The sequence below is a fragment of the Hypanus sabinus genome, chromosome 2 (genome assembly GCF_030144855.1).
Source record: "Hypanus sabinus isolate sHypSab1 chromosome 2, sHypSab1.hap1, whole genome shotgun sequence".
In the NCBI taxonomy this organism is placed as follows: Eukaryota; Metazoa; Chordata; class Chondrichthyes; order Myliobatiformes; family Dasyatidae; genus Hypanus; species Hypanus sabinus.
Window position 1 is genome coordinate 143,911,442 of NC_082707.1, and position 26,908 is coordinate 143,938,349.

At 38.7% G+C, this 26,908-nt stretch overlaps 2 protein-coding genes across 5 annotated transcripts in view; one reads left to right on the forward strand and one right to left on the reverse strand.

Annotated features, from left to right (window-relative positions):
* Positions 1-413: 413 nt before the first annotated feature.
* LOC132384808 (myb/SANT-like DNA-binding domain-containing protein 2) lies at positions 414-9,574 on the reverse strand. Its single transcript, XM_059956342.1, has 2 exons — positions 9,045-9,574; positions 414-2,771 (listed from the first exon to the last, which is right to left on the reverse strand). Exons 1-2 carry the CDS (start codon positions 9,571-9,573, stop codon positions 2,425-2,427), a joined length of 876 nt encoding a protein of 291 aa, XP_059812325.1. The 5' UTR covers position 9,574; the 3' UTR covers positions 414-2,424.
* A 62-nt stretch (positions 9,575-9,636) lies between these two features.
* The window catches only part of nubpl (nucleotide binding protein-like), a 54,209-nt gene continuing 36,937 nt past the window's right edge, over positions 9,637-26,908 (forward strand). Inside the window, exons 1-4 of one of the 4 annotated variants that reach the window (XM_059956311.1) lie at positions 9,637-10,116; positions 17,823-17,970; positions 18,727-18,761; positions 22,798-22,882. In XM_059956311.1, the coding sequence (XP_059812294.1) occupies positions 10,039-10,116; positions 17,823-17,970; positions 18,727-18,761; positions 22,798-22,882 (346 nt within the window). In that variant the 5' untranslated portion in view covers positions 9,637-10,038. Of the gene's footprint in view, positions 10,117-17,822; positions 17,971-18,723; positions 18,762-22,797; positions 22,883-26,908 lie in introns of those variants that run through there. The other 3 variants (XM_059956302.1, XM_059956319.1, XM_059956329.1) reach the window with 3 other exon arrangements.

Consider the following 26,908-nt stretch of genomic DNA (forward strand, 5'->3'; position numbering starts at 1 on the left):
GAGAATGGGGTTGAGGAATATTAAATCAGCCATAATGGAATGGCAGAGCAGACACGATGGACCAAAGTGGCCTAATTCTGTTCCTATATTTTATGGCCTCACAATGTGGCAAGTATGTTCTGTTCTCCACAGTGAAAATAAACAAGTCAGAATAAATTATGCACAAGGAAGAAAGATAGAAGTAAAGAAACACCATCACAAAGGAACATTACTAGTCATAATTAACAGAAAATTTTGACATTTGCAGTTTGAGTCTGATTTTTTTTCTGGAATAAAAATACTTTACAAGGCATTCTTTGTCTCTAAAAAATCTTTTTCTTCCATTTTTTTAAACCAGCAAGTGAACCTTTGACTTTTTTTTCATGGTGTCTACTTTCTGAATACTGACAGAGTTCACACTGTGAAACCAAATCTCCATATTAATATTTTATTTTACTTAAGTAACAGTTAATTCTACAATATAAAATTATAAAAATACTTGAAGGTGAAAGAGAATGGATTCTTTTCCCATTGGAAATAGATCTATTTACAATTCATGGATAAATCATCCAATTCAGTTGTTTAAAACACAAATGCACTTTATACCCCAACCTATTCAAAAAAGACGCCCCCCCCTCCCAAATTATAACTGGCTAGCAGTGAAAATTCATACTCCAGATCCCCTCCATTAATCTTCATCTTAAGTGGACACAACAGTAGCTGCAAGTTTCCACTAAAAATTAAAATTCTTCAGTGGCAGTTAATCCTCCATTTCTATGGCTAAACAGATCTCTCTTCAGTTTACATTTTCTGTAATTTAACAGTTCTTCCAGGTTAAAAAAGGAGACCAACTGAAAGTACCAAATATGAAATTCAGTAACTAAAAAGTGATGTCACACAACTTTAAATTGAACTTCTATTAACATATGCTTTTTAGTACCTACCAGTATTAAATATTAATATGTGTCTGCCAAGATAAAGCACACAATGACAACTAAGGATCAGTACGCAAGCAGAAACACTGTCATTTCAACCAACACCAATAACCAATTAACTTACCATTTTTCAGCATCCTTATCTAGTTACATTCATTGCAAGTTAAAAAATAATTAACTAACTCACCTTTGTTGACAACCAAAGATTAACTGAGCCATTTTACAATGATAACTGTATGCAAAGTCATCATTTGCCAATCACATTTAAAGGCTCATAGGATTCCAATTATGAATAAATTAATTTGGAAAGAACAGCTTAGCTGCAAAACTCAAAACAAAAGCAACAAACAAAGTTGTTGAAAGGAAATGCATGTATGTCCAGTGTGCATTCCAAGCAATTGTATTCACTTACTTGGGTAAATGGTTTAAAGATTTTACCCAAAATTCTTGGGAGTTATTGACTCCTTGCCAAGAGCAACATTAGCTTGATTTAATTTCATCATGGTCAATGTGGAAATAAATACATCACAAATCAAATACACATCGAAAGCAAATACCGCAATGTTAGTAGTACTCAGTTTCCTACATCACCTAAAAAAATTTACTTCAATGCTTAAAAATTTAAAAAGCATTTAAAAAAAAATAGAAACAAATACTTATTGTCCTGTTGGGAACAGAAGATTGACTTTTTCATTGAGATAACAATAGTAAACACCGTAGTTGAGCACTTGCCACAGCACAGAAAAGGGGAAAGGTCCCCTTAAAGCCATATAAGCCTTACTGGAATGTCAACAAATCAGACAATATTTGAATAAATGAGAAAAAAAAAACACGCACTCAATTGCAGTTCATGCTATTAGGACTAAGTTCTAACAAGGAACAATATATCTCTCAATATGGAGTACTGCCCTTAATAGAGCATTGTAAGATTTCCATTTACTGAAGCATTGCTAACTGCACATGTGGTGAAATAATCATTACTCAAAACCAACTGAATGAAAGATCTGTAATGTGACAGCAAATCTAGTAGTGCTTTGGAATAAAAGGGAACAAAATGAAAGCAGGAGAGTGGATGATGCAAAATATTTTTCTACATACAATTTGAAAGAGCACATTGCGTCGATTTGATGTTCATTGTATTGCCATCACTTAGAACAATAGTTAAAAAATACTTAAATAGTGTACCTATTTAAGTCCTATGCAAACCTTAACATGAAAAGTGATGACTTTGCCTGCTACAATTATTTTCTCTTGACTTTATATTGGTTGAAATGTGAATTCAATCCTTGCACTGAATTTAAACCCCTTAAAAGAATGGTTCAAAGTTGAGCTATCACTCTCAATAACTTTTCCAAAGAAATTGATTTGTTATTTAACATGCTAACTCTGAAGAATTAAAAAATATTGTTGTTTTGAACCTGTATTCAGTCAGATTGGAAAACATACTGTATACAAAATAAAAATATGCAATAAAGACACAACTTTGTTTAAAAAAAAGTTGAAGGGTAGCCTAAAATACTTTCCTTTCAGTTATTTCACTTTCAGTAGCTGTAGATGTGGAAGGAAAGTCAGCCATATTATGGCCCATCATCTGTCCTAGCATGAATAGAACACGAGCTTCATGCTCTCTATCACTTTGCCTCATTCTCTCCTCCATTTCCATGCGGAGCTGTTCAAGACGAGCAAACCGTTCCTCTGATGCCTCCATGTAACGGAGAAATTTTTCATCTGCAGCTTCACTGTAGCGAATAAACTTCTCCATCATCCCATCCATTATGTCCTCCAGTGAATGCTTCTTGGCTTTCTTCGGCTGAGGTGCAAAGGGTAGAGATGAATGCATACGCCGAACACGGGGAGCTGAAAACAAAAGTACAACATATTTGAAACATGCCTCACCTAAGCAAAAGAATGATGGTAAACTGAAAAATAATTAGATCAAAGGAAACCACAAATTTCCAGTCATAATAGTAGTGGTGGACACATTCACCAAATATTATGTGGTTCTTATCCATAGCTCCATTGGGGTGAACTATCAAAACAATATTTTAATAATGCAGTCAAAATTAAGTCTTGTCAGTTTATTCATATTTTTGATTTTACATTACTAAGCAGTTCTCACAAGCTTTGATTATCAGATAAACAAAAGTAATTCAATGTCTCTGATATCAAGAAGCAGGTCCTTAAAGGTATGCTATTCAAAGGCTATTCACTGCTCCACCTCACCACATGGCTGTAGAGACCTAACCTTCAGGTTAATCTTCCCTGAAGGCAAGTGGGCTTGTGCAAACAATACACAGGAAAATGCCCAATTAAACAGGAGCTAGCCTATTAGCAAGAAGACATATTCATTCTCTAATTACTGTCATGAACCAGCAAGTTTCAATCTTTCTCTTCATTAACCAACTCAACTCGATCATTACTTAAAAGTCAGCTTAGAACGAAGATGAGTGCGGCACAGGAATGGGCCCTTCTCACTTTCAGAACAAATATCCAGGAAATCACACAGTTGTATCCAGCCTCAGTCCACCTGCCATGGAATCATTCATCCATAACCCCTAGTCTTGAAAATTCTAATGCAGTGACTCCCACAGTATACCCTTTCACTCATTTTCAAACTCTGCCGTGTTTTACCACTTTTCAACTCTGATATCATTCACTAAATAATTTCAAGATGTCTTTTTTCTGGACTTTTCATTGTACCTGAATTTAACTGCTCCAACATTCATGCAATGCTTATATCCTTCAAAATGCTCAACAAATCCTACTCCTTTAACCAATATTTTTACCCTAAATTCCATTGTAGCTAGTGACAATAAGATCAACATGTAAGCATTTACTCTGGAAGTAGATCCCACTTCAAATAAGCTTCTCTACTCCTTCCTTACTTAACACTCCACACTTAATTTTCTCTCCATCATGACACTTAGTTTGTTTCTGTCTGGGATTTGTGTCGGGTGAATGCAGGTATCTCCTTTGTCGCACCAAACACCCAAGTTTGCAGGTTGGTGGAATAAAATCTGATCACTGTCACATGCTGTTTCCACTGGGAACACAGGTTGGAGGATCAAGAGACATTCAGTTCTTAATTCAGTTGTTAGTTCAGCAAAGAAGCTCTTTATTGATGGTGAAGCCTACTTCATGAATGTAGCAATTCGTTCTGGCTTACTCCTAATTCCACTCCTCACTGAATTCTCAGAGCTAATTATTTATTGTCTAACAGAGCAGCCAAACCCCTTAAATTTAGAAAATAACACTGCCAACTAGAAATGCCTGACAAGAAATAAATGAATGAGATGATTTATTAACTAAAGGACAAAGCCTCAGAAACAAAAGATGTTCTAACAAAAGTTATAAAACTTACTGTACAGTCACTACAACATCATCTACATCTGGGAAGAGGTGAACATTCCAGGGGAACACAGATGTTACAATGACAACCGTTCTCAAGAGAGGAGTCTAACTGTGATGACCAATGGCAGGAGAGCTGTTTAATAATCTATTGGATTCTGTGCTTCCAGAGGTACACCAAAACATGACTTTTGCTGCACAACAACTTCGAGAAATATAGGAAACAGTGCCAATGACTGTGACCTTTCTGAACCTCACTAAAACCTTCCAATACAGTAAATAGAGGTCTTTGAAGCACCCTTAAATTTGGCTCCCCACCGAAAGTTATCTCCAACTTTTCTTCATGGTGGTATAAATGTCTTGATCTCAACCAATAATGCTAAAACAGGTCCAATCTCAGCATCACCACTCTTACAAGATCACCTCACTATTCTGTCACTCCCCCCCAAACAAATGTTTTTCCTCTGTAATGTTATATGTTATCATCAACATGCTATCAGCTGGAATGTAACTATTATTTAAACTGCGTCACTCCCCAGTCACCCCAACATCAGTCCTGTAGTTGCAGCTTGGGTCTATGCATACTGGAAGATTAATCCCCAAGACATTATTGACTAGTTCAATGAAGCCAAGAGGTTGACCATACATCAATATTCATGATACAAACATACTCTACCACACTGCCGACACTATACAACAGCACCACCTTCCAGAACAATAAAAGCCAATGACAAACAATGAAAACTGTGGTAGCATCTCTCAATGAAGTCAAACATCAATGATGAAACTCACCATGACTTCCATTGTCCACAATAATTTCAGCTAACAAAAATCAATTCTGAAGATGAAGACCTCAAAATGAACACAAAACTATGGTCTACCAACCGCAATCTCTATCCTCCTATGCTTGACATTCAGCACCTCAAAGCATTGAAAGGCTTAACCAACACTACCTTCACTAAATCCTCCAAATGAGCAAGCATGATCAGTATTCTTCCTCAGAGCAACATCTACAACACTGAGAACAGTCTGTTCTGTTGGGTAGGGCACATTGTCAGCACGGCCAATACCAAATTCCAAAAACAAATATTCTACTATGGGCTGTCAAAGAGATTATTAGACACACAAAGTAAAAGATTTAAAAATATTCCCAACGCTCTTAGTCAAATGCAAAATCTGAACAAATTCCTGAGAATCCTGACACACAACTGAGAGAGGCGGAGTATTCAGGATATCAGTTAGAACCTCAGCCAACACAATAGGAACCTGTCAAAAACAGCAGGAGCAGCACTCTGGCTCACCAATGACCACCCTGTCCATTCGTGGCAGAATCTCAAGGTCTTAAATGGCCATAAATAACTGGAATGGAAGTAAATCATTTTTAATCCTCAGGGACCACCTAAGAATAAAAGTATTAATCATGCTCAAACTTTTGAATGGAATATCAGAAAAGGAGGCAGCAAGCTCACTGCAGTTATACCAGTGCTGAAAATACTTTTACATGATTTATAGGAGCTGCACTCAATAGGTAAACAAAGAGTTACCCCCATTGCATTCTTGACTTGTGGCTTGCAGATGTTGGAAAGGCTTACCTGTCTTTATTTTTGTGATGAATTGCTAGTGGTACACTGAGTAATCATCAGTGAACATCCTTACTTTTTATTAGATTATTTCTTAAGAAGCTCTTAACATCTTTGTAGATTATTTCTACAAAGATGTTAAGAGCAGTCACTTAGCTCAATGTATTTTTTTTCTTATGTTATAATAGCAATAACAACTTATTATGCAAATTGGTCACTTTATTGCAATTTTACACATTTACTATATACCCCATGAAGACAATAACTGCAGACATCATCAGGGATGCCCACCACACTGGACATGCTCTCTTCTTACTGCTGCCATCAGAAAGCTGGTACAGGATCCTCAAGATTTACACCACCAGTTCAGGAACAGTTACTGCCCCTCAATCATCAGATCTTGAACCAAAGGGGATAGCTTCACTTGCCCCATCATTGAAATGTAATCACAACTTATGGACTCACTTTCAAGGACTCTTCATCTCATTTTGTCTTTTCTCCCTCCCTCCTTTTTTTTGTATTTGCAGTTTGTTGTATTTTGCACACTGGTTGAACGCCCACGTTGGTGCAATCTTCCATTGATTTTATTATGGTTATCATTTTATTATAGATTTATTGAGTATGCTGATAAGAAAATGAATCTCAGGTTGTATATGGTGACATATGTACTTGGATAATAAATTTATTTGAACTTTATATTCACTTACCTCCAGCAGATATAGGTGTGATACATCAGAAATAAAATTTATCAGAATTACATCACTAACATCAGTTCACGAGTTGATCCAGGACTGTAAAATTACAGTGGTAATCTTCACAAAATATACTATGGTAGTATGATGAAAAGACTAAAATGTTCTGAGTTATGTAATCTAGTTGTCCTTGCTGAACAAATTAACTTGGAATAATTTTTTTTGATTCTTGTGTTGTTGGCAGCTTTATGCAGTGGAATGATCAAGAACAGGAGTTACCAGCCAAGATTAAACAATTAAAATTGCACAGGCCCCTCAGTTGCTTCAAATAGTTGAGGGGAAGAAAATAAAACAGGTTTCTTAAAAAAAAGGTACCCAGTTATGTAACATGGGTATATAATGCCTGCAAATTTGCACAAGATATCTGCATGTACATAATATATAGACTGGTATTGGAATCATTGGATAATGGGAAAAGAACTTTTTGACGTTCTACCAGCTTTTTGTTTAGAAGCAGGTGTTAGAAATCTGATATATAAAAAAGAAAATGCTGGAAACACTCAACCACTTCTGAGATGAGATTCTGGCAGAGTTTCAGACCATTCTCCTTTCCACAGATGCTGCCTGGCTTGATGAGTGTTTTAGTTTTTTTCTGTTTTCATACCTTACAGTCATATATCATTAGAAAATTCAAACCATTAATACAAACACAGAAGGTTCACAAAGCAAACTGCTTTCATACAGGGATGAGCATTCAGCAAACTGAGTGTATCAATCCCACAGCTCCAATAGTGACCCCAATGCAGCATCATAATACTTTTTTCTAATGACTGCAAGGAGTTTTGCCAACACTAGTCAGAATTCTATTCTGCACTTCTATAACGGAATAACTTTACTAAAAATTCTGTTTACGTTTCAACAAACTGGTTAAACAATGATTTCAAGGAAGATTCCAACTTATTTACCTCAGATTATCCTTTCAGCTACCTTCTTAACGGGCTCAAACTCAGAATGTAATTATTTCTCATACCTCAGATCCCTGATCCACTAGGAACAGGCTTTTCTCTACTCTGGAGTGCTTGAACGCCTCCACTGGCAAGTCATTGGCTGGGATGTGTTTTGATGGCTGCAGCAAATGTTTCACACAGAACTCTTCAAATAATGAAGCATATCTGTATGCAATGAAATATGTTCAATATTCAGTTTGGGTTGATAAGTAGCAGGAACACTTAAACTACCAAGATACCACGCAAGGGCTATTCCTAACAAAAGAATAAAGCCAACCACAGACCTTGTTATTCAGCAACATCACTAACATTACAACTTCATCATTATTACGTACAGAGCATTGATGAGAAACTTGGACTACCGCTTAAATAATACTGTACACCCACAAAAACACAGCCTGGCTCACCAAAATCTTTCCAACATGAACAAAATCCAAGACAAAAGCTTGTATCATAATACTCTTCATTACGAGTTAAAACTCCAGAAAATGTAAAATATCATCCAAGTAAAAAATAAAATCCCAGTAAATGGCACCCGTTCCAAAAATATCCGTGCACTCCGGCGCCAATACGTACAATCAATCCAAAAGGTGCAAGGTAATTATTCTGGATTATGTTTGTAAACACTGCCCAACCACGTTATCTCTGACCAAAAAAAAAACGCACGTAAAATAAGCACCAGAGTTCTCCAACAAATCATAAATATTTAGTTAAGGAAGTTATTTTTTCATAGCCAATAATTCAGGAATGGAAAATTCTCTGACTAACAAGTTTGTGGAAGAGGCTGCAGAGGTTCCCTGCCCCATCAAGAACAAGAGGAAAACAAATCTTGCCTGCACACGTGAATAACATACCAGAATTCAACACACTAAACGGGAACTCCTTTACTAAAAGAGACCTTTATTTAAAAAAAAACGTGGAAAATAGCCCATAATTTGAAATTTTATCTTGATTGGAGCGGTTTCTGAGAAGTGCTTAACATTTGGTGATTACTTAAACTAACCGTTATTTACTCCTGAAAAACAATTCATAGTTAAATATGCCGCACAATCATGTTGTTGTCACGGCTTGGCCTGCACACGAGAAAGTCTATGAAGAATGAAAACGAACGTGTAACCAATGAATTAGAATACACACAGACAAAAGAACCCGTCAAAAGTATTGGGGCCAAGAATTACGGGCAATCAAGTTGTATTTGTAAACTTTACTTTATGAGTCGAGAGTTCATAAATTTTAAAAATTGAGAAATTGGGGATTGCATCGTAGTTACGTACAAAAAAACATAAGCTCAAGTAAATTTAGTGATCTAGATAAAAACATGCGTTGGGGGGATCAACTTTATTACATCCTCTATTATCGTTAGAACAGTTTTCCTCCGCTTTCTAAATTACTGAACTGTAACTTATTCGACAGGTAACGATTAGGACATTTCTACTTCCACACACTGCACCAGTTTTAAACTAATATTTGTTCTTTCTAAAAGGAAGAGGAAATTAGACTTACTACAGAAAGCGCTGGTAGAGGGCTGAGGCTCAAATTGCCGGTTGCTGGTCTCTCCCATCGAATGATCGGGCTCCTCCGAGGAACAATGGCCATTGTGGCATTCCACTCTTTGACTTATATCAGAATGCGGACTATTTTGCTCCTCTTTAATATCTTGCGACTCGCCGGGTGTCGCGATCGCGTCAATGACCACGGGCCGTTCATTGGCAACCCGGGTGCCAAGCACCGCGTCCAGCTGTTCGTAGAAACGGCAAATCTTCCTGCCACTGGCGCTGCAGCCCCGCCTGATGCTGTCCTTGGCCAGTGTGTATTTCCTCTTCAGCCCCTTGATGCGGATGCGACATTGCTCCGGGGTGCGGATGTAACCCTGGTCCAGCAACTGCGACGAGATGAACTTAAAAACATGGCTGTTCCTGAGCTGCTCGTCCAGCGCCGTCTGTACATTCTCCTCACTCCAGACGGCGATCAGCGCCAGGGTCTCAGCGTCCGACCACAGGGCACCGCGCTCCGACCGCACTTCTGACATCATTGGAAACCAACCGCCCGGCGCCCGGACACCTCCTGCACCGCGGCACAAGCACGGCAGCCAACCGAGCGCTCCGGCGCGGCCGCGGGCCCGGTCCCCATTAACAAAAGAGCCAAGAGGAGCACAACCAACTTTCTCCCATCCCTCCCCCGGATAAAGGTTCAGAGCAACGGTTCACACCAAAGGCCCCTTCAAATTTGCCCCCTCTGAGAACCATGGGTAGATGCTGGCGTCATCCCGACTTCCGGCCGTTGTCAAGCACCTGAGCGAACGGTGGGGTTAGATGGTTTACCGGCCGCGCTCCTAACGTTGTGGGGACGAATAGGTGACTGGTCCGTGCGGTTACACTACTCTTCCGTTATCCACAGCGAGATACTGAGGCGGCCGGGGCAGCCTCTGTTGTCCGGACGGTCGCCCGGCGGTGACGCAGGGGGGAGCGGCGGATGTGCGCGAGGGACAGGCGGTTGGATGGCGCAGCTGTGCGGAGCCGGGTGGCGTCACCTCGGGCCAAGCGTGGCCATGGCAGCCTGGGCGGCGCGCTTCTGGGTGGGTGTCTCCGTCTCGCCGATCCGCTGCATGTCAGTGGAAAACCCGAGCAACTTTGCTTTGAGTCGCCTGTGTTCCGTGACGGCCCCGACTCCGTTTACAATATTAATTGATTGGGTGGGCCTCCCTCAATGGGTGCTTGTGTTGTGGATTTTAATTGGTGTGGTTCTGTGTAGTCGGTTTCAGATCGTAAGAGCCTGTCAGATCATTAGCTTGCTCGATAAACTCCAGTAACTTCTATTACCTCGTCCAGCCACTTCCTCTTTGCCTTCATTTTTGACGATGCTCACACCATTGCATCACGAATCCTAATTCCATTACACCTTGCCAGAGCCCGAGTGGCTTCAACATTCACTGCCAGCCTGCATCACGTCTTCAAAATGTTGCAGTTTTTATTGGCACGCCATGATCTCGGGATCTAGTTGGCTCAATGTTGGTTCCCGTCATTGTCCGTGTCATGCTAAGCCTTGAACTTCATTGAATGCCGGCTGTCTGAGGCTCTGTTCAGATTATTGCATGAATTTCGACGAATGAGTTGGTCCAAAACAATTTGGTCGTCAGATGCGCATCTTTGGGCATACAGCTTATTCCACTGGAGTCACCAGTGAGCTCTGTAGAGTAGCATTGATGAAGTTATCGACTACAAACAGCAACCCCAATGCATTAAATGGAAATGCTGATCCTGTGGGAAAAGTTTTCCTTATTCTGCCCTGGTTTCAGTATTTCTATGTGTTTTGTTTTAACATATGAAATCCAAGCACTCAGCCTTTAAACCCATTCTGCAGTTCAAGAAGAACAAATATGATCAGATTTTATCTTCAACTGTACCTTCCAACCTACCCATAGTACTGTTTCACCTACACACAAAGTACAGTGCAGATGCTGGGGTCAAAGTGGGTGGCAACCAGGAGATCCTGTCTGTTGTGGCGGACAGAGTGGGGGTGCTCGATGAGGTGGTCCCCCAATCTGTGTCGGGTCTCGCCGATGTGGAGGAGGCCCGAAACGTTGACTGCTCATTTCCACGGACCTGATGAAGGGTCTCGGCCCGAAATGTTGGCTGCTCATTTCCATGGATGTTGCCCGACCTGCTGAGTTCCTCCAGCTTGTTGTACGCATTGTTTCACCTCCTCTCCCACCACACACATTTATCAGTAATTTATCAATCTCTGTGTTACAGATATTCAAGTTTACTTTTCCATTCTTTGACGAAGAAAGTTCAGAAGAGTCATAGCCCTCCGAAGGAAAAATTGTTACCTTATCTTTGTCATGATTGAGTGACCAATTGTAGTTCTAAATTCTACCAAAAGCAAAATCATCCTCCCTGTATCCAATCTGTTAAGACCTCCTCATGGTCTTATCTGCTTTAATACAGTCACATCTACTAAATAGCCCAAGCCCAGATGTCTAACCTTTTCTCATGAGACAACTGAACCATTCTATTTTATAACTATTAAAACTAGGTTTAAATATTGACTATAGAACCATTTTAACTAAATGTTCAAAAGTCCAAGACTGTCCATGCATTCTAGGGACAGAGCTTTAGGATATGGCTGCTAAGACCTGTCTGTGGGACTAGACTCAATCTTTATAATATGATGTTACACACACAAAATGCTGGAAGAACTCAGCAGGCCAGGCAGCATCTGTGGAAAAAACTACAGCTGCTATTTCAGGCCAAAAACCTTCAGCAGGACTGTGTGTGTTGCTCAGATTTCCAGCATCTACAGATTTTCTCTTGTTTATAATGCGATGTTGGTCAGGTATATGGACAAAAAACTGATTAAGCAAAAGTCTTGCCATCTTCAGCATCGTATTTCAAATTACTTGCATTTCTTTAGCTTTCTTTTTCATTCATGATTTATTATTATAAATTGTGCACAGTTAATTCACTTTATGTATCATTACTTGAGGATTACGATGCAGTGAGATATTTTAAGTACGCTAAGGTCATGGTCATAGTTGATCACAGTGCCTCTTAAATTGTGATAGATTATTCTGAATGTCCTGTAAAAAGAGATTGTAGAACGTAGGTGCCTGCCAGAATTTTGACTAATAATCCTTCATCATGAGAAATCATAATTTACATTTATGGTCTAGTTAGTCTTATTGAATTCCATTAACTGTATTTTGTAATTCTCCTAATTAAAGTATATCTGATATGTTAATATGTTTTTAAAAAAAGTAATAGACTAGATAAAGCTAATTTGAATTTGAGTCCTGACGAAGGGTCTCGACCCGAAATGTTGATTGCTTCTTTCAACAGATGCTGCCTGACCTGCTGAGTTCATCCAGCTTTTTTGTAAGTCTTGAATTTCTTACGGTCTTGCACAGGAAAAGTTACATTATGGAAACTGTGGAGAAGTCAGACAAATATTTGTGTCTTCTTGAAAGAAATCACAGCAACTTCTTTATTGGGCAAATCTGCAGTGAACAAGAAACTGGAAGATATCAGCATTTCTTTTTAAATGGGCATTGAAAGGAATTATTTGGACTAGAAGCTGATAATTCCTCAGGACATGTATGCAAGTGTTTCAATAGAGTATATTGTCATCGTTTTCCAAAATTTCATGCATCATAAAACTTGCCTCTGATTAGAAGAGAAAAAAATAGTAACTTAAGAAATGGGAGAAGAGAGAATAGAACTGCAAATCAGTTAACCGGATGGTCCTCTTACAATTAAGCAGTGTCTTAATTGTGGAGCATCAGTATAAATATTTGTTCTTTCCATTCAGTTGAATGGTTGAATGTATTGAAAGCTCACAGTATATGACTCTGGCCAATCTGACCAATTGAGTCACTGAAGACAGTAACTTATCAGGTTTGTGGACAAATAAGCTGATGCAGGCTAGGAGATGTGGGGGAGAGCGTGAGGCCATATGACCTTCTCTTGCTCCTTATATTGTAGAATGAACAAAGAACTGATTGTGGACTTCAGGAAGGGTAATACGAGGGAAAACAAATCAAGCCTCAAAGGGATCAGAAGTGGAGGGAGTGAACAATTTCAAGTTTCTTTCTCTGAGGACCTAACCTAGTGGCAAAATATTGATACATCTATAAAGAAGGCAAGACGGTGGCTATATTTCATTAGGAGTTCAAAAAGATTTGGTTTGTCAAAACTTCTACAAAGCATTCTGAATAACTACTTCACTGTCTGGTATGGGGGTGGGGTGGGTGCTGTGGCTCCGTCATTTAGAAAATTTATGAAGTCGACTGAAATATTGAAAAGTTCAGTCAGTCGAGAATGGAGAGATGAAAATTATGAGGAGCAAAGAAGAAATTGACATAAATTGTATTAAATTATTAGATTTCAACAAAACAGGGGCACAGCTATAGTCAGCATTACTGGACTGTACCTTGAACCAGACTTTCCAACATGATTTGAATCAGCAATTTGCATCTGGTGCTTTGTGAGGTTTGCTGGGTGGGGCTTGTACATGAACTTGCCATGCAAATCTTTTAGCTGAAGCTGTACGAAATACCTTGCATGAAGTAAAGCAATCATGCAGTACCACCGAGCATCTGGTTGCTGAACAGATGGCTGAACTACAGCATCAAATAGTGCATTGCAATGATTAGAAAATAAAGCTGTAGAATCAAGTCTTAATTGCTCACTGGTCAATGGATTAGTGTTGGACACTTAGGCATTTGCAATATGATGAACCTTGATAAATGAGCCACACAGTGAAAAGTGACATTTCTGATCTGGGCATACAGTTAAGTACAATGTGTAGGGTGCTGGCAGGGAACTATCTTTTACTAATTCAAGTAGTGTATAAAAAGAGTGAATATGCAAATGTAAGGAATGTGTGGGTGCAACTTGTTTGTGCTTTGAACAATGCTTTTTTTGAGGAATTTGATTTTGCTCAGATTAAACAATTAGCTGCAAACTTATGAACAAACTGCAGATACATTTTTTAATACTTGGTAATGTTTAAAGTTTTAGTCATTCCCCTTTAAACAAGAATTTCCTGTAATACTATTAATTATTTTGGAAGGCATAATAGCAATTACACAACAATCAGAATTGGGTTTAATATCACTGGCATATGTCGTGAAATTTTTTGTATTGCGGTAGCAATACATAATAAAGGAAACTATAAATTAAAATAAATATATATTTTTAAAAGTTAACTTAAATAAGTAGTACAAAAAGAGAGAAAAATGTGGAGATAATGTACATGGGTTTGTTGTCCATTCAGAAATCTGATGGCGGTAGGGAAGAAGCTATTTCTAAAGCGTTGCGTGTGTCTTCAGTCTCCTGTACCACCACCTCGCAATGAGAAGAAGACACATCTTGAATGATGGGGAACCATAATGATGGTGGCCAGTGCCCATAATGGAGCTGGCTGAGTTTGTAATTTTCTGCAGCTTTTTCCGATCCTGTGCTGTGACCTCTCTGTGCCAGATGGTGATGCAACCGGAGAGAATACTCTCCATTCGACATCTGTAGAAATCTGTGTGTTTTTGGTGTTAGACCAAGTTCCCTCAACCTCCTGATGAAATATAGCCACGGTCATGCCTTCTTTGTAAGATGGTGCTACTTACTGGTTTGGATGACAACTTGCTGGTGGCTGATGAAACAAAAAAAGCAACTAAATACCTTGTTGTTCACACTTTTTCTGGTAAATGATCACTGCAGACATTGACCTGTGGCTTTCCTGTCAGAGTTGAGTTGAATTGCCTGTACGATCTAGTATTTTTGTGGTGTGACTGGTGTCTTGCTGGGGCAGAAAAGATGCAGTATGTCTGGGCTGGAGTGGAATTGGAGGCAATTCAATGCAGCAGATCTGAGGCATGGAAAGGGCCAAGGTTTGTTCGATAGGACCTGAGCCAATTTAGGAAGTTTGGGTACTGGCCTTATCAAGGCAACTGAGCCCAAGCCTGAGGACGAGGAATGACCTGAGTTTTGAACGATTTAAGCACCTGGGCAGACTGAAACATTTGAGGTCAGAGGCAAGAGATGGGCTGGTTTGACTCACTGCTTTGTGGGATTCACTTGACGCTGCTGGACCAAGGCTGAATCTGCATCTGTGGACTTCTGAATTGGCTTCAGTGATGCCTGGCATTGTGAACTTCAGTTCTGAATGCTTTTTGCTTACTTTATTGTTTGCACGATTTGTTTTTTTTTCTCTCTCTGCACATTGGGTATTTAAAGGTCTTCCTTTGTTTTTAATGAGTTCTATAGGGGTTCTTTGTTTCATGGCTGCCTGTAAGAGTATAAATCTCAAAGTTCTATAAAGTATACATATTTTCATATTAATGTACTTTGAACTAAATTGCATCAATATGCTAGATTCAGGATAGATCTTCAGAGATGTTGACACCCAGGAACTTGAAACTGATCACTCTTTCTACTGCTGATCAATGAGGGACTGGTGTACATTCCCTCAACTTCCCCTTCCTGAAGTCTACAATCAATTTCTTGCTGTTACTGATGTTGAGTGCAAGGTTTGTTGCTGTGACACCACCCAACTGACTGGTCTATCTCACTCTGTACCTCCTTGTCATCATCTGAAATTCTGCCAACAATAGTTGTGTCACTGCCAAATTTATAGATGGTATTTGAGCTGTGCCTAGCCACACAATTGAGTGTAATGAGAGTATAGCAGTAGGCTAAGCACAAATCCTTGAGTTGGTCGTCAGCGAGGAGGAGATGTTATTTCTGATCTGCTCTGACTGATCTCTTAATGCGGAAGTCGGATCCATTTGCAAAGGGAGATACAGAGGCCTAGGTTTTGGAGCTTGTTGAGTTGTACTAAAGGCATGATGGTTTTAAGGGTTAAGCTGTAAGTAAAGAACAGCAGCCTGGTGTAGCTATTGTTTGAGTGATCGAAGTCTGAGTGGAGAGCCAGTGAGATTGCATTTGCTGTATACCTACTGTCGCGATAGGCAAATTGCAGCAGATCCAAATTCTTACTGAGGCAGGAGTTGATTCCGGCCATGACCAACCTCTCAAAGCACTTTATCACAGTAGATGTGAGTGTAACAGGGTGATAGTTGTTGAGGCAACTCACCCTGCTCTTCTTTGGCACTGTTATGATTGTTGCCCTTTTAAAGCATGTGGTTACTGCTGACTGCGGCAGTGAGAGATTGAAGATGTCCTTAAACAGTCCTCTCAGATGGTTGGCACAGGGTTTCAGTGCCTTATCAGGTACACCACTGAGGACTGATGCCTTGCATCAAGGTTCACCCTCTCGAAAGATGTTCTGATGTTGGCCCCTGAGGCGGACATCACAGGGTCACCAGTTGCTGCAAGCATTAGCGCAATTGTAGTGTTATTGGCCCTTTCAAATACTGTACTCAGGATTGCTATGCATTCCAGATTATTGTAGTTTCTGCATGAAGTCTAGGTAAAGGAGGTCAGGAAAATTTGGAACAATCTGCCATTTCAGTTAAGTAACAACCTCTCCCACAATGAAGCCACTCTCACGTTGGAGGAGCAAGACCTTATATTCTGTCTGGGTAGGCTCCAAGCTGATGGCATGAACATCAATTTCTCTAACTTGTAATTTTTCCTTCTCTGCTTTCCTCTTCTTCCATCCCCCATTCTGGCTCCCTCCTTACTTCTCCTCACTTGCTTATCATCTTTCCCTGGTGCCCTCCTCCTTCCCATTGTCCACTCTCCCCTCCTATCAGATTCTTCATCTTTGTCTGATCACCTTTTCCGCCTATCACCTCCCACCAGTTCTCACATCATCTTCCTTCCCCCAACTACCTGACTTAACCTGTCACCTTCTTCCCTTTCCCCACCATCTTATTCGAGCTTCTCTCTTCCTTTCCAGTCCTGGTGAAGGGTCTTGCCCTGAAATGTCAACTGTTGATTCATTTTCATCACTGCTACCTGACCTGATGAGTTCCTCCAGCATTTTGTGTTTTTTACCCTGGGCTTTCATCTGCAAAATCTCTTGTATTTGATATTTCATCAGAGCTTGCAAAGTTCTAATCATGAATGTATATTTCTCCACAAATCCTGACCAATGTTTCCTCTAATTTGTAGTGACCAATGTGAGCAAAAATCTTGTGGTGTGCAATTTTTTTGCTTGGTGACATTTGTGCACTGAATTTTCTATATAGAGGTATTCATTTTAACAGTAAGCAAAATACTGTCGGGAAGAACTGTCACTCCACTACTTCCCACTTGCAAATTCTCCAGTAACTTTTACATCACAGCAATACATGCAGGTTACTCCAGTTTCTGTATTGTACGTTCGTGACCTCACGAGTTTTCGGTGTAGAAGTTTCTACTGTTTCATTAAGCCATTCCGCTTTAAATGAACTAGCAATTCTTTTGTACTTCATGTCCCTTTGCTTCTTTGGAATTTGACATAATGAATCAATAATTTCTTCAATAAAAACAGTATAAATAAGCCAGTTCTAAAGTCTGCAGACAGATCATCACAAACTCCACGTTGTAAACACCATCCACATCAGAAGCAGAAAAGGAAATGTGATTGTATACAATCGTGAAACATACTTAACATGCTAACGAGATAGAGAGTGACAACCTTTGGTGTGCAGATTAAATTCCTTTGTGCGCTAGTAGCAAAAGATGTGTGCGCGTGCACACGATCACACCTTAAAGGGAACAAGATGCTGAGTAACCTATTGAGTATTCCCAGCATTGTTTTTGCTGTTATTTTTCCAAGTTCACTGGTAGTGTGCTTTTGTTTTTACTTTCATTTACTTGTGTGCATTATTGTTTTAAGTCTTCAGGATCCAGTACAGAATCAGTACAGGAGAGGCAAAAACGACTGATGGCTCGGGGACTCCCAAAGCAAAAAGCAATTCCTGGAGTGAAACATGTTATTGTTGTAGCTTCTGGTAAAGGAGGTGTTGGAAAATCAACCACTGCAGGTATATAGTTTTCTAAATGTTAACTGCTTCATTTTACAATATAAGGCTTCCAAAATTTTTTGGGGAATGGCATTCTTTTTGCTGTGGATCTAGTCTTGAAAAATTTGGGAATGATAGTAAACAATTCTGTATTTGAATCATAAAATAAAAATGAATTATTGCCTTGTGTTTATTCTTAAAGCTATGCCAATGTAACATCCCATGGAGTTAGAAATAAAACAACAAAACTCAAAAATTCATATCAGTTAATTTTACAAAAATTTTTACAAAAGTACCTGAAGCACCTCAGTAAATGTCAACAGTTTAAAGCTGGTAGTATAAATGAAGTCAGTGTTTCCATTGGTTTGATGAACAGATCTTTTAATACAGCTCAAAATCTGCCACCATTCCAAAGGTCAGCAAATTGAAGGCTAGCAGAACTATGATTTCATTATTCCAGATATAAAGGGTTTTGTTGTATTATAATAGAAATACATTGAATTGTGGCACAGTCCTTGTAAGACTACTTCTTTACAAACACATCCACGTGGATGCTCCGTTCATCACTTGCAAAAGGGGAAAATAATATAGTGAGACTTCTGAGATCTATCGCCTTGAAATTTTTCTTTTCCTCTTAAATGGAAATGATTTGTGGAGATACGGAGAATACTTATTGTTTATTTGCCAACTGGAAATTCTCAAGCTGCTCAGTTGGTTTTGAAATTCTGATATACAAGTATGGTATAAAATACTAATAAAAATTTATCTAAATTTCAGTGAATTTGGCTTTGGGATTAGCAACCTTCGAATCGGTAGGTATATTTTCTTTTGGAATCTATAATTTATTTTGAGGCATTGTGTAAGATGAAGTATTTGTGTAAAATTGCTCGTATTGTAAATAAATTTTAAAGCAATTTCTATTTGTGCAGTCCTTAATGGAAAAACGAGGTTAGCAATAACACTAATGTATTCAGTATTAATAATTTGTCACAGCAAAAAATTATTTGCAGGACTGATAACACCTGTCATTTTCAAATATTACGCAGAACTTGAGAAGATGGTGAACCATGATTAGTCTGTTTACAGAGAACAGTAAAGATTGACTTTTAACAAAGGATAGCTTTTCCCTGATGTAGTTATAGACATCTCCCTGAAACACTAAGAAATATTGACCACAGTGAAGTTAAATATGAGGTCATGTCCACTCTTCCATTCTCAAAAAGTATCAAGATCTTTCATCATGTATCAGTTTTAGAGTTCAGCATATTCCTCTCTCCTTTCTCACCAGATTATTTGTAAATCAGGTGTTTTTTTCCCTTTATACATCTGGTCAAGGGCTGATGACCATATTTATGAATAATTTAAATTTGAGGCATAAAACAAATGTACATTGCCTATTTAAAAAGTATTCAACCCCTGCCCCCAGACATTTTCACTTCATGTTTTATTGTTTTACAACATTGAATCACAGTGGATTTAATTTGGGTTTTTTGACACTGATCAACAGAAAAGTACTCTTTCGTGTCAAAGTGAAAACAGATCTCTACGAAATTAATTGGAAATATAAAACGCAAAATAATTGATTGCATAAGTATTCACTCCCTTCAAGTCAGTATTTAGTAGATGCAATTACAGCTTTGAGTCTGCGTGGATAGGTCTCTATTCGCTTTGCACATCTGGATACTGCTATTTTTCCCCATTCTTTACAAAACTGCTCAAGTTCTATCAGATTGCATGGGGACCATGAGTGAACAGCTCTTTTTAAGTCCAGCCACAGATTCTCAATTGGATAGAGGTCTGGACTCTGACTTCGTCACCACAGGACATTGACTTTGTAGTTTTTAAGCCATTCCTTTGTAGGTTTGGCTTTATGCTTGGGGCCATTGTCTTGCTGGAAAACAGTGGCTTTCTCTTTGCCACTTTTCCATAAAGCTGTGACTGGTGGAGCATCCAGGCAACAGTTATTGTACGTGCAGTTTCTCCCACCTCGGCCACTGAATCTTGTAACTCTTCCAGAGCTGTCATGGGTCACTAGTGCCCTTGTTGCATGGTCACTTAGTTTTTGAGGACTGCCTGCTCTAGACAGATTTACAGCTGTGTCATATTTTTTCTGTTTCTTGTTGATTGACTTAACTGTACTCTAATGGATATTCAGTGACTTGGGAATTTTCTTGTATCCATCTTCTGACTTATGTTTTTCAATAACCTTTTCATGGAGTTACTTGAAGTATTCTGGGTTTTTTTTTGCCAGGATACTGACTCATCAGCAGTTGGAGTATTTTCTCCACAATCAATTGAAATATCTTGACTGCACACAGGCCTCCAAAAACAGATTTTTATTTAACTACTTATGTGACTTCTAAAATCAATTGTCTGGACCGGTGATGATTTGGTCTATCTTATTTGGGGGGGGAATACTTATGCAATCAGTTATTTTGTGTTTTATGTTTGCAATTGATTTAGATCACTCTGAGATCTGTTTTTGCTTTGACATGAAAGAGCCTTGTTCTGTTGATCAGTGTCAAGAAAGCCAAATTAAATCCATTGTGATTCAATGTTATAAAACAATAAAACATGAAAACTTCCAAGGGGGTGAATACTTTTTAGAAGCACTGTATATTGATATATAAGAGCACATCCTTGAAGTATCTGGTAATTGTGGTTGATTACTGTGGGAGGGAGATTGAAACTGTGAACATGCAGTGATTTTTATTTTTGGTGCATATTGTGCACACTGTGTTCCCCATCACACAACCTCCTTTTAACCCTCCAACTCAACCCCCTGCTCTCCACAATTATAATCTTCCCCAGGATGAGGTTATTTCCCACCCAATGGTCACTCTCCCCTGTTGCAGCAATAATGTCACCAGAATAATCTAACTTGCAAAGAAAATTGCCAGCTACAAGCAGGTGATGGAAGTGCCAAGGTGGCAACAGTTCAGTGACATTGAGTATGAATGTTTTAGAGCAGAATTAACCCATCTCCATTCTCCGGTAAACACTGTGACCCACCATACCCTAAGCCTGTAGTTTAAAGAACCATTATTTTAAAGAATGATTATACGTTTATTTGCTTAATTAGTCTTAATTATTACAAATCTGTTACACAAATTTAATTCTATGCGTGGTCTCTCATTTCTTTATATTGACAGATTTTTATTTTGATATGACTTAGATTTTTTAACTTGTCTCTTTTGGTCTGCCAGTCCCAGTTTTCTTCCTCTTTTTTTTGTCTTCATGATTTTTCTGTTAAATAGCATATCTAATATGTACCTTCTGCTTTACATTGTTTTGCCACATTAAGAATTCTTCAAAAGTAGTTGTGGAGTGGTCATTTGTCCTATTCACGAGGCTCCTAGATTCCTGCAGAAGGGATTATATTATTTTGACTGATTACCTCACATCATGATGTAAACATCTGCTTGTGTCACCACTTTACTATTGACAGCAGAATCCAAACCAGTATTGGCTAATTATGAAAGCAGAATTTTTGCATCTGAAAAGAATGAAAAATATTTTGTGCTGTAATATTTAATGGAGATGATACTTAAGCTGATAAATACATAAATGCTTTTGTAATAATTCTGCAGGGCTCTAGTTTTCTAGAAGATTATTTAATCAGATTTTGTGATTCTGAACACTCACTGCATGAAAAGCTGCAGTTTAATTAACATTTGGCCCAATTAATCTGCGAGGAAATGTTGATAATAATTTTTGAAATGTTTCACAGCAAAGCCATCTTGCTCTATGTTTAATGGTTTATGTTAAAACATAGAATTTTTTTTTTGCTTTTTACAACATTTTTCTGACATGCTGGACAAGCTTTGGACATTCTGACATGCTTTGCACAAGATGCAAGTGGTACTACAGTGTATTTGAACAGAGGTTTTTTTATATCAGTAGATTTTGCTAAAAATTTGAAGATATTATGTTTGCATTACTATTGCGCATTTAGCCAAAATAGTCCATTTACTATTCTTCCTTTTATTTATGGCATTGCATGCTACATCCTGTGCTCTTTTGGATTTTCATAAGGTCTTCTACAGTATAATGCTTCATTGAAATTAATGCTTAATAAAGTCAATGTTGAGCTTTGTTATTGTATGCACCAGGTTTATACAGGTGCAATGAAAAACATTTGCAGTAGCATCACAGGCACATTTACAATGAAACAAAAATTAAACATAAATTATACATAATTTTTACAAAAAAAGAAAACAATTAGAAGATTTTGGCGCTAAGTGGTCATAATGTTGCTAAACTGTAGTGATTAGTATCTGTTTTCACTGCTACAGCCTTATCAATTTCTCTTTGGAAAGGACAAGAATAATAAGTGATCTAAGTATGGGAATTTGTGATGCAGACTTTCATAAAATGTTAATTTGCATGAGATGAGGAAAAACAAAAAAAAAAACAAATTGGAAATCCTACAAAGAGAAGCATTCAGAAATAATAAATACTGATAAAAAATACAAAGGTTACAATATGAACATGATGCCATGAGAATCAAGCGTACTGTTGATAGAACTGTTTTATTGCATGATGTGTTGTACAGACCTGGGTAGGTCTGTAGGCTAGTGTAGTTTTTGTGTTGGTTTACGTAGTTCAGTGTAGTTTTTGTATTGTTCATGTAGCACCATGGTCCTGAAAAACGTTGTCTCATTTTTACTGTGCACTGTACCAGCAGTTATGGTCGAAATGACAATAAAATGTGACTTGACTTGACTATTGAGGAATCAACCATTTTGTTGTAAAACTGCTCTTGGTTGCATTGGCAATAACACTGAATATATTAAAGAATGTAAACCTGAATTATTACAGCAATTTAGTATTTTTTTTATCTTTAAGCATGTGGGACTGCTAGATGCAGATGTGCATGGTCCATCTATTCCACGTATGATGAATCTGAAAGGAAATCCAGCTTTAACAGACAGTAAGTTTCATAAATGTTCATTTAAAAATTCTACACGTAATGTGAAATTCTGTATTGTACCATAAGATCAGTAAACAATATTGTTAAAATGTATTATGATCATTTAGTATATCCAAATGCTATGCTTATATTTGAATTCCCTTTTGTGTCTGTTTAAATTTCGTATTTAATCTTTGAAAGGATTTGTGTTAAGAAAACTTAAGTAATGAAGGAAAAGAAGAATTAATTTGGTTTATTATGTTGTCTAAATAAGGGTATTCCTAAGGGTAATATAACCCTGAAAAGACATAATTTTTAATACTTTTTGGAATGCACAATGCTGAATTTGTTTGGACATGACTGAAATATTTAAGTAAGTGGTAATATTTGGCTAGGAACAGAGGCATGTATCATGGCAGTTCTTCAAAACTGGAATAGCTAGCTAATAGGAGTTTGGCAAGGAGAGGGGTAAAATTGTTCAGTTTTATCTGCATACGGAGACATTAAAGAGACATTCTTAATGCTTTGGAATTGCTTTATTTTCCTTTAAATTTTGTAACAATTTTCTGGTTGGTTAGATGCTTTGAGAAACAGATTTCTGTTACTAAGATAGCATTGTGTTGACTTTCACTCTAATTAGTTTCACAATCAAAATATCATTGAGGAAATGTCAATTTTGAAGAGAATATGTTGCTAAATATGTTTAAGGAAGAGGAATATATTTCTGGGCACAAGATGTCAAAAGCATTGTGTTTATAGGATTAGCCTTGATTGTATTGAAAGGGATAAATTGCATGTTTCTGCTTAGTTTCTTTGCTCCTGTGTAATAGTCAACATGGCTTTGTGAAGGGAAGATCGTGCCTCACGAGCCTGATTGGGTTTTTTGAAGAGGTAACAAAAGAAGTTGATGAGGGTAGAGACAGTAGATGTGGTCTACATGGACTTCAGCAAGGCATTTGACAAGGTCCCTCACGAGAGACTCATCCAGAAAATCATGAGGCATGGGATAAGTAGAACTTCGGTTATTTGGATAAAAAATTGGCTTAAAGGAAGAAAGCAGAGGGTAATTGTGGAAGGAAAGTATTCTGCCTGGAGGTTGGTGACTAGTGGAGCGCTGCAGGGATCTGTCCTGGGACCCCTGCTACTTGTGATTTTTATAAATGAGCTGGATGTAGAGGCGGAAGGATGGGTGAGTAAGTTTGCGGATGACACGGAGATTGGAGGAGTTATGGATGGAGCTGTAGGTGGTCGAAGGTTACAAGAGGATATTGACAGGCTGCAGAGTTGGGCAGAAAAATGGCAGATGGAGTTCAATCAGGACAAGTGTGAGGTGATGCATTTTGAAAGGACAAACCAGAAGACTGAATACAGGATTAATGGTCAGTTACTTAAGAGTGTGGATGAACAAAGGGATCTTGGGGTTCAAATCCATACGTCCCTCAAGGTCGCAGCTGCACAGGTTGATGGGGTAGTTAAGAAGGCCTATGGGTTGCTAGGTTTCATTAACGGGAGATTGAGTTCAAGAGTAGAGAGGTCATGTTGCAACTCTACAAATCTCTGGTGAGACTGCACTTAGAGTATTGTGTTCAATTCTGGTCACCTCATTATAGGAAGGATGTGGAAGCAATGGAGAGGGTGCAGAGGAGATTTACCAGGATGTTGCCTGGATTGGAAAACAAGTCTTATGAGGCAAGGTTAGCCTAGCTGGGACTTTTCTCTTTGGAGCGTAGAAGAATGAGGGGACTTGATAGAGGTCTAAAAGATTATGAGAGGCATAGATAGGGTGGATAGTCAGTACCTGTTTCCCAGGGCACCAATAGCAAACACCAGAGGGCACATGTATAAAATTAAGGGAGGGAAGTTTAGGAGAGACATCGGGGTAAGTTGTTTTTTTTTTAAAAAACACGGAGGGTTGTGAGTACCTGGAATGACTTGCCAAGGATGGTGATGGAAGCTAAAACATTAGGGGTATTTAAGAGCCTGTTGGACAGGCACATGGATGAAAGAAAAATGGAGGGTTATGGGGTAGTGTGGGTTTAGTACTTTAAGGATTATATGGGTCGGCACAACATGGAGGGCTGAAGGGCCTGTACTGTGCCATAGTGTTCTATGGTTCTAGGGATTATGCCAAAGTAAGGATGCAGTCCCTCAAACTAGAGAAGCACTAGTCTGATACACCTATGATCAATGAACCAGACCTATCAATCAACTCCCCATATTCTCATACTGCTGTTGTTTATTGCATCCTACCCCATCAATGTTCAAGAAGTTCAAACTACATTTATCATCAAAGAATGTGTACCATATTCTGAGTTTGAATCTGGCCTTGCACACTTTCCATTTGTGCTGGGTTGAGCGTTGAACTGGCAACTGGACCTCATTTAAAAAAAAACAGTAAAATGCCACAGAAACAGCACAAATGCTACCTGATGTGCCATAAAGCACGAAAAGGAAAAGGAACATTGTATACCATATACAACCTTGGAATTTGTCTCCTTGCTGACAGCCACTAACAAAGAAATGTAATAGAGTCCATTTTAAAAAAACGTAAAGACTGTCAAACATCTAATGTGTGCAGAAAAAAAGAACAAATCGTGCAAACAATTAAAAAGTAAACAAATAATACACTGAATGTAAACTGCAGAGTCCTTGAGAGTGAGACCACAGGCACTGAGCCAGTTCAGTGCTGAAGCTGGTTCAGGAGCCTGATGGATGTAGGCCACAGTGATTAGGTGAATACTGATGGTTGCAGGCCATACCTGCAGAGCCAGTTCCAAGGCAAGTAAAGCCTTATCGAGTAGTGACCATTTTGTCCCACTGCCTCAATGCTTGATCTTTATAATTTGGCTTGGCACTTAAAACAGCTAAACCTAGGTTCATTTTACGCTGTCTGGCTTAGGCCCCGCTGCTTCAATCTGGCTTGGTCCACTCCAGCAATGGCTGTTGCAGTCATGCCTACATTTTTGAGAGTTCAGTTCGCTGAATCCTTCAGGATACCACAAAAACACCAGGTCGTACAGACGGTTCAAAAGTAGAACTTCCAAAGGGAAATTAAAGGCTGCATATTGCAGTGATAGTAGTCCAGAAAAAGTGTAATTAATAGAATAATTAGTTTTGCTTGTTGCCTGCAAAGCATCACCGTGTCTTGCCAGCACTGTCTTCTTTGATTTGTGTCCAGTGACAGACATGGCACCACAGTGGTAAGGTGGAAGAGCTCTGGACATTTTAAACAATGAAGTTAATACTAGGCTATCCTAAGAGATTCAGTCAATTGCATACAAAGGCAGCTTTGGAATGTCTCTTTCATTGATGATAGCCTGCCATTATGCTAATGACAAGAATGAAAAGTTCAAACCGCTTTTAGCTTCAAGTGTCACATGATAGACCATAATTTTTGATTGAGGACCCTGGTGCAAGTATGAAAGCCTTCAACCAATTTAACCTACATGCAATCCTATAAAGCACTGAGCACATTTGATGTTGCTACATCTTTGGGCTCAACTGAATTCCCAAAACCTCAAGAAGCTGTGACTCTGGCACATTATTCCAACAGAGCTGCAGTGGCATCTGTTCAGCCATGCAGTAAACTATCAAGCTCACTGTTGCTCAAAAAAAAACACAGCTGCAATGGCATTTGTTCAACCTTGCAGTAAACTATCAAGCTTATTGCTGCCCAAAACAATGAGGGCAATTCCAATTTGCCAGTTTACTAATAGACTGTCAACCATCACCAAAAAAATTGAAGATAACAATTTATTTTAGCCATTCCACGACCATTCTGTTTCTGACCTCAAAAGGCTGGTTGTAGTGTCAGAAAAGTAAAGGACAGAATCAGACCATTCAGCCTGCCTAGTCCTTGCTGAGCCATTTAAACTACCTATTCCCATCAATCTGCACCAGGACCATAACCATCCATACCCCTACCATCCATGTACCTACCTACCCTATTGGAAAATTTATGGTCATGCGCTTTGGTAGAAGAAATAAATGTGCAGACTATTTTCTGACAGAGAGAAAATCCAAAAATCTGAGAAGCAAAGGGACTTA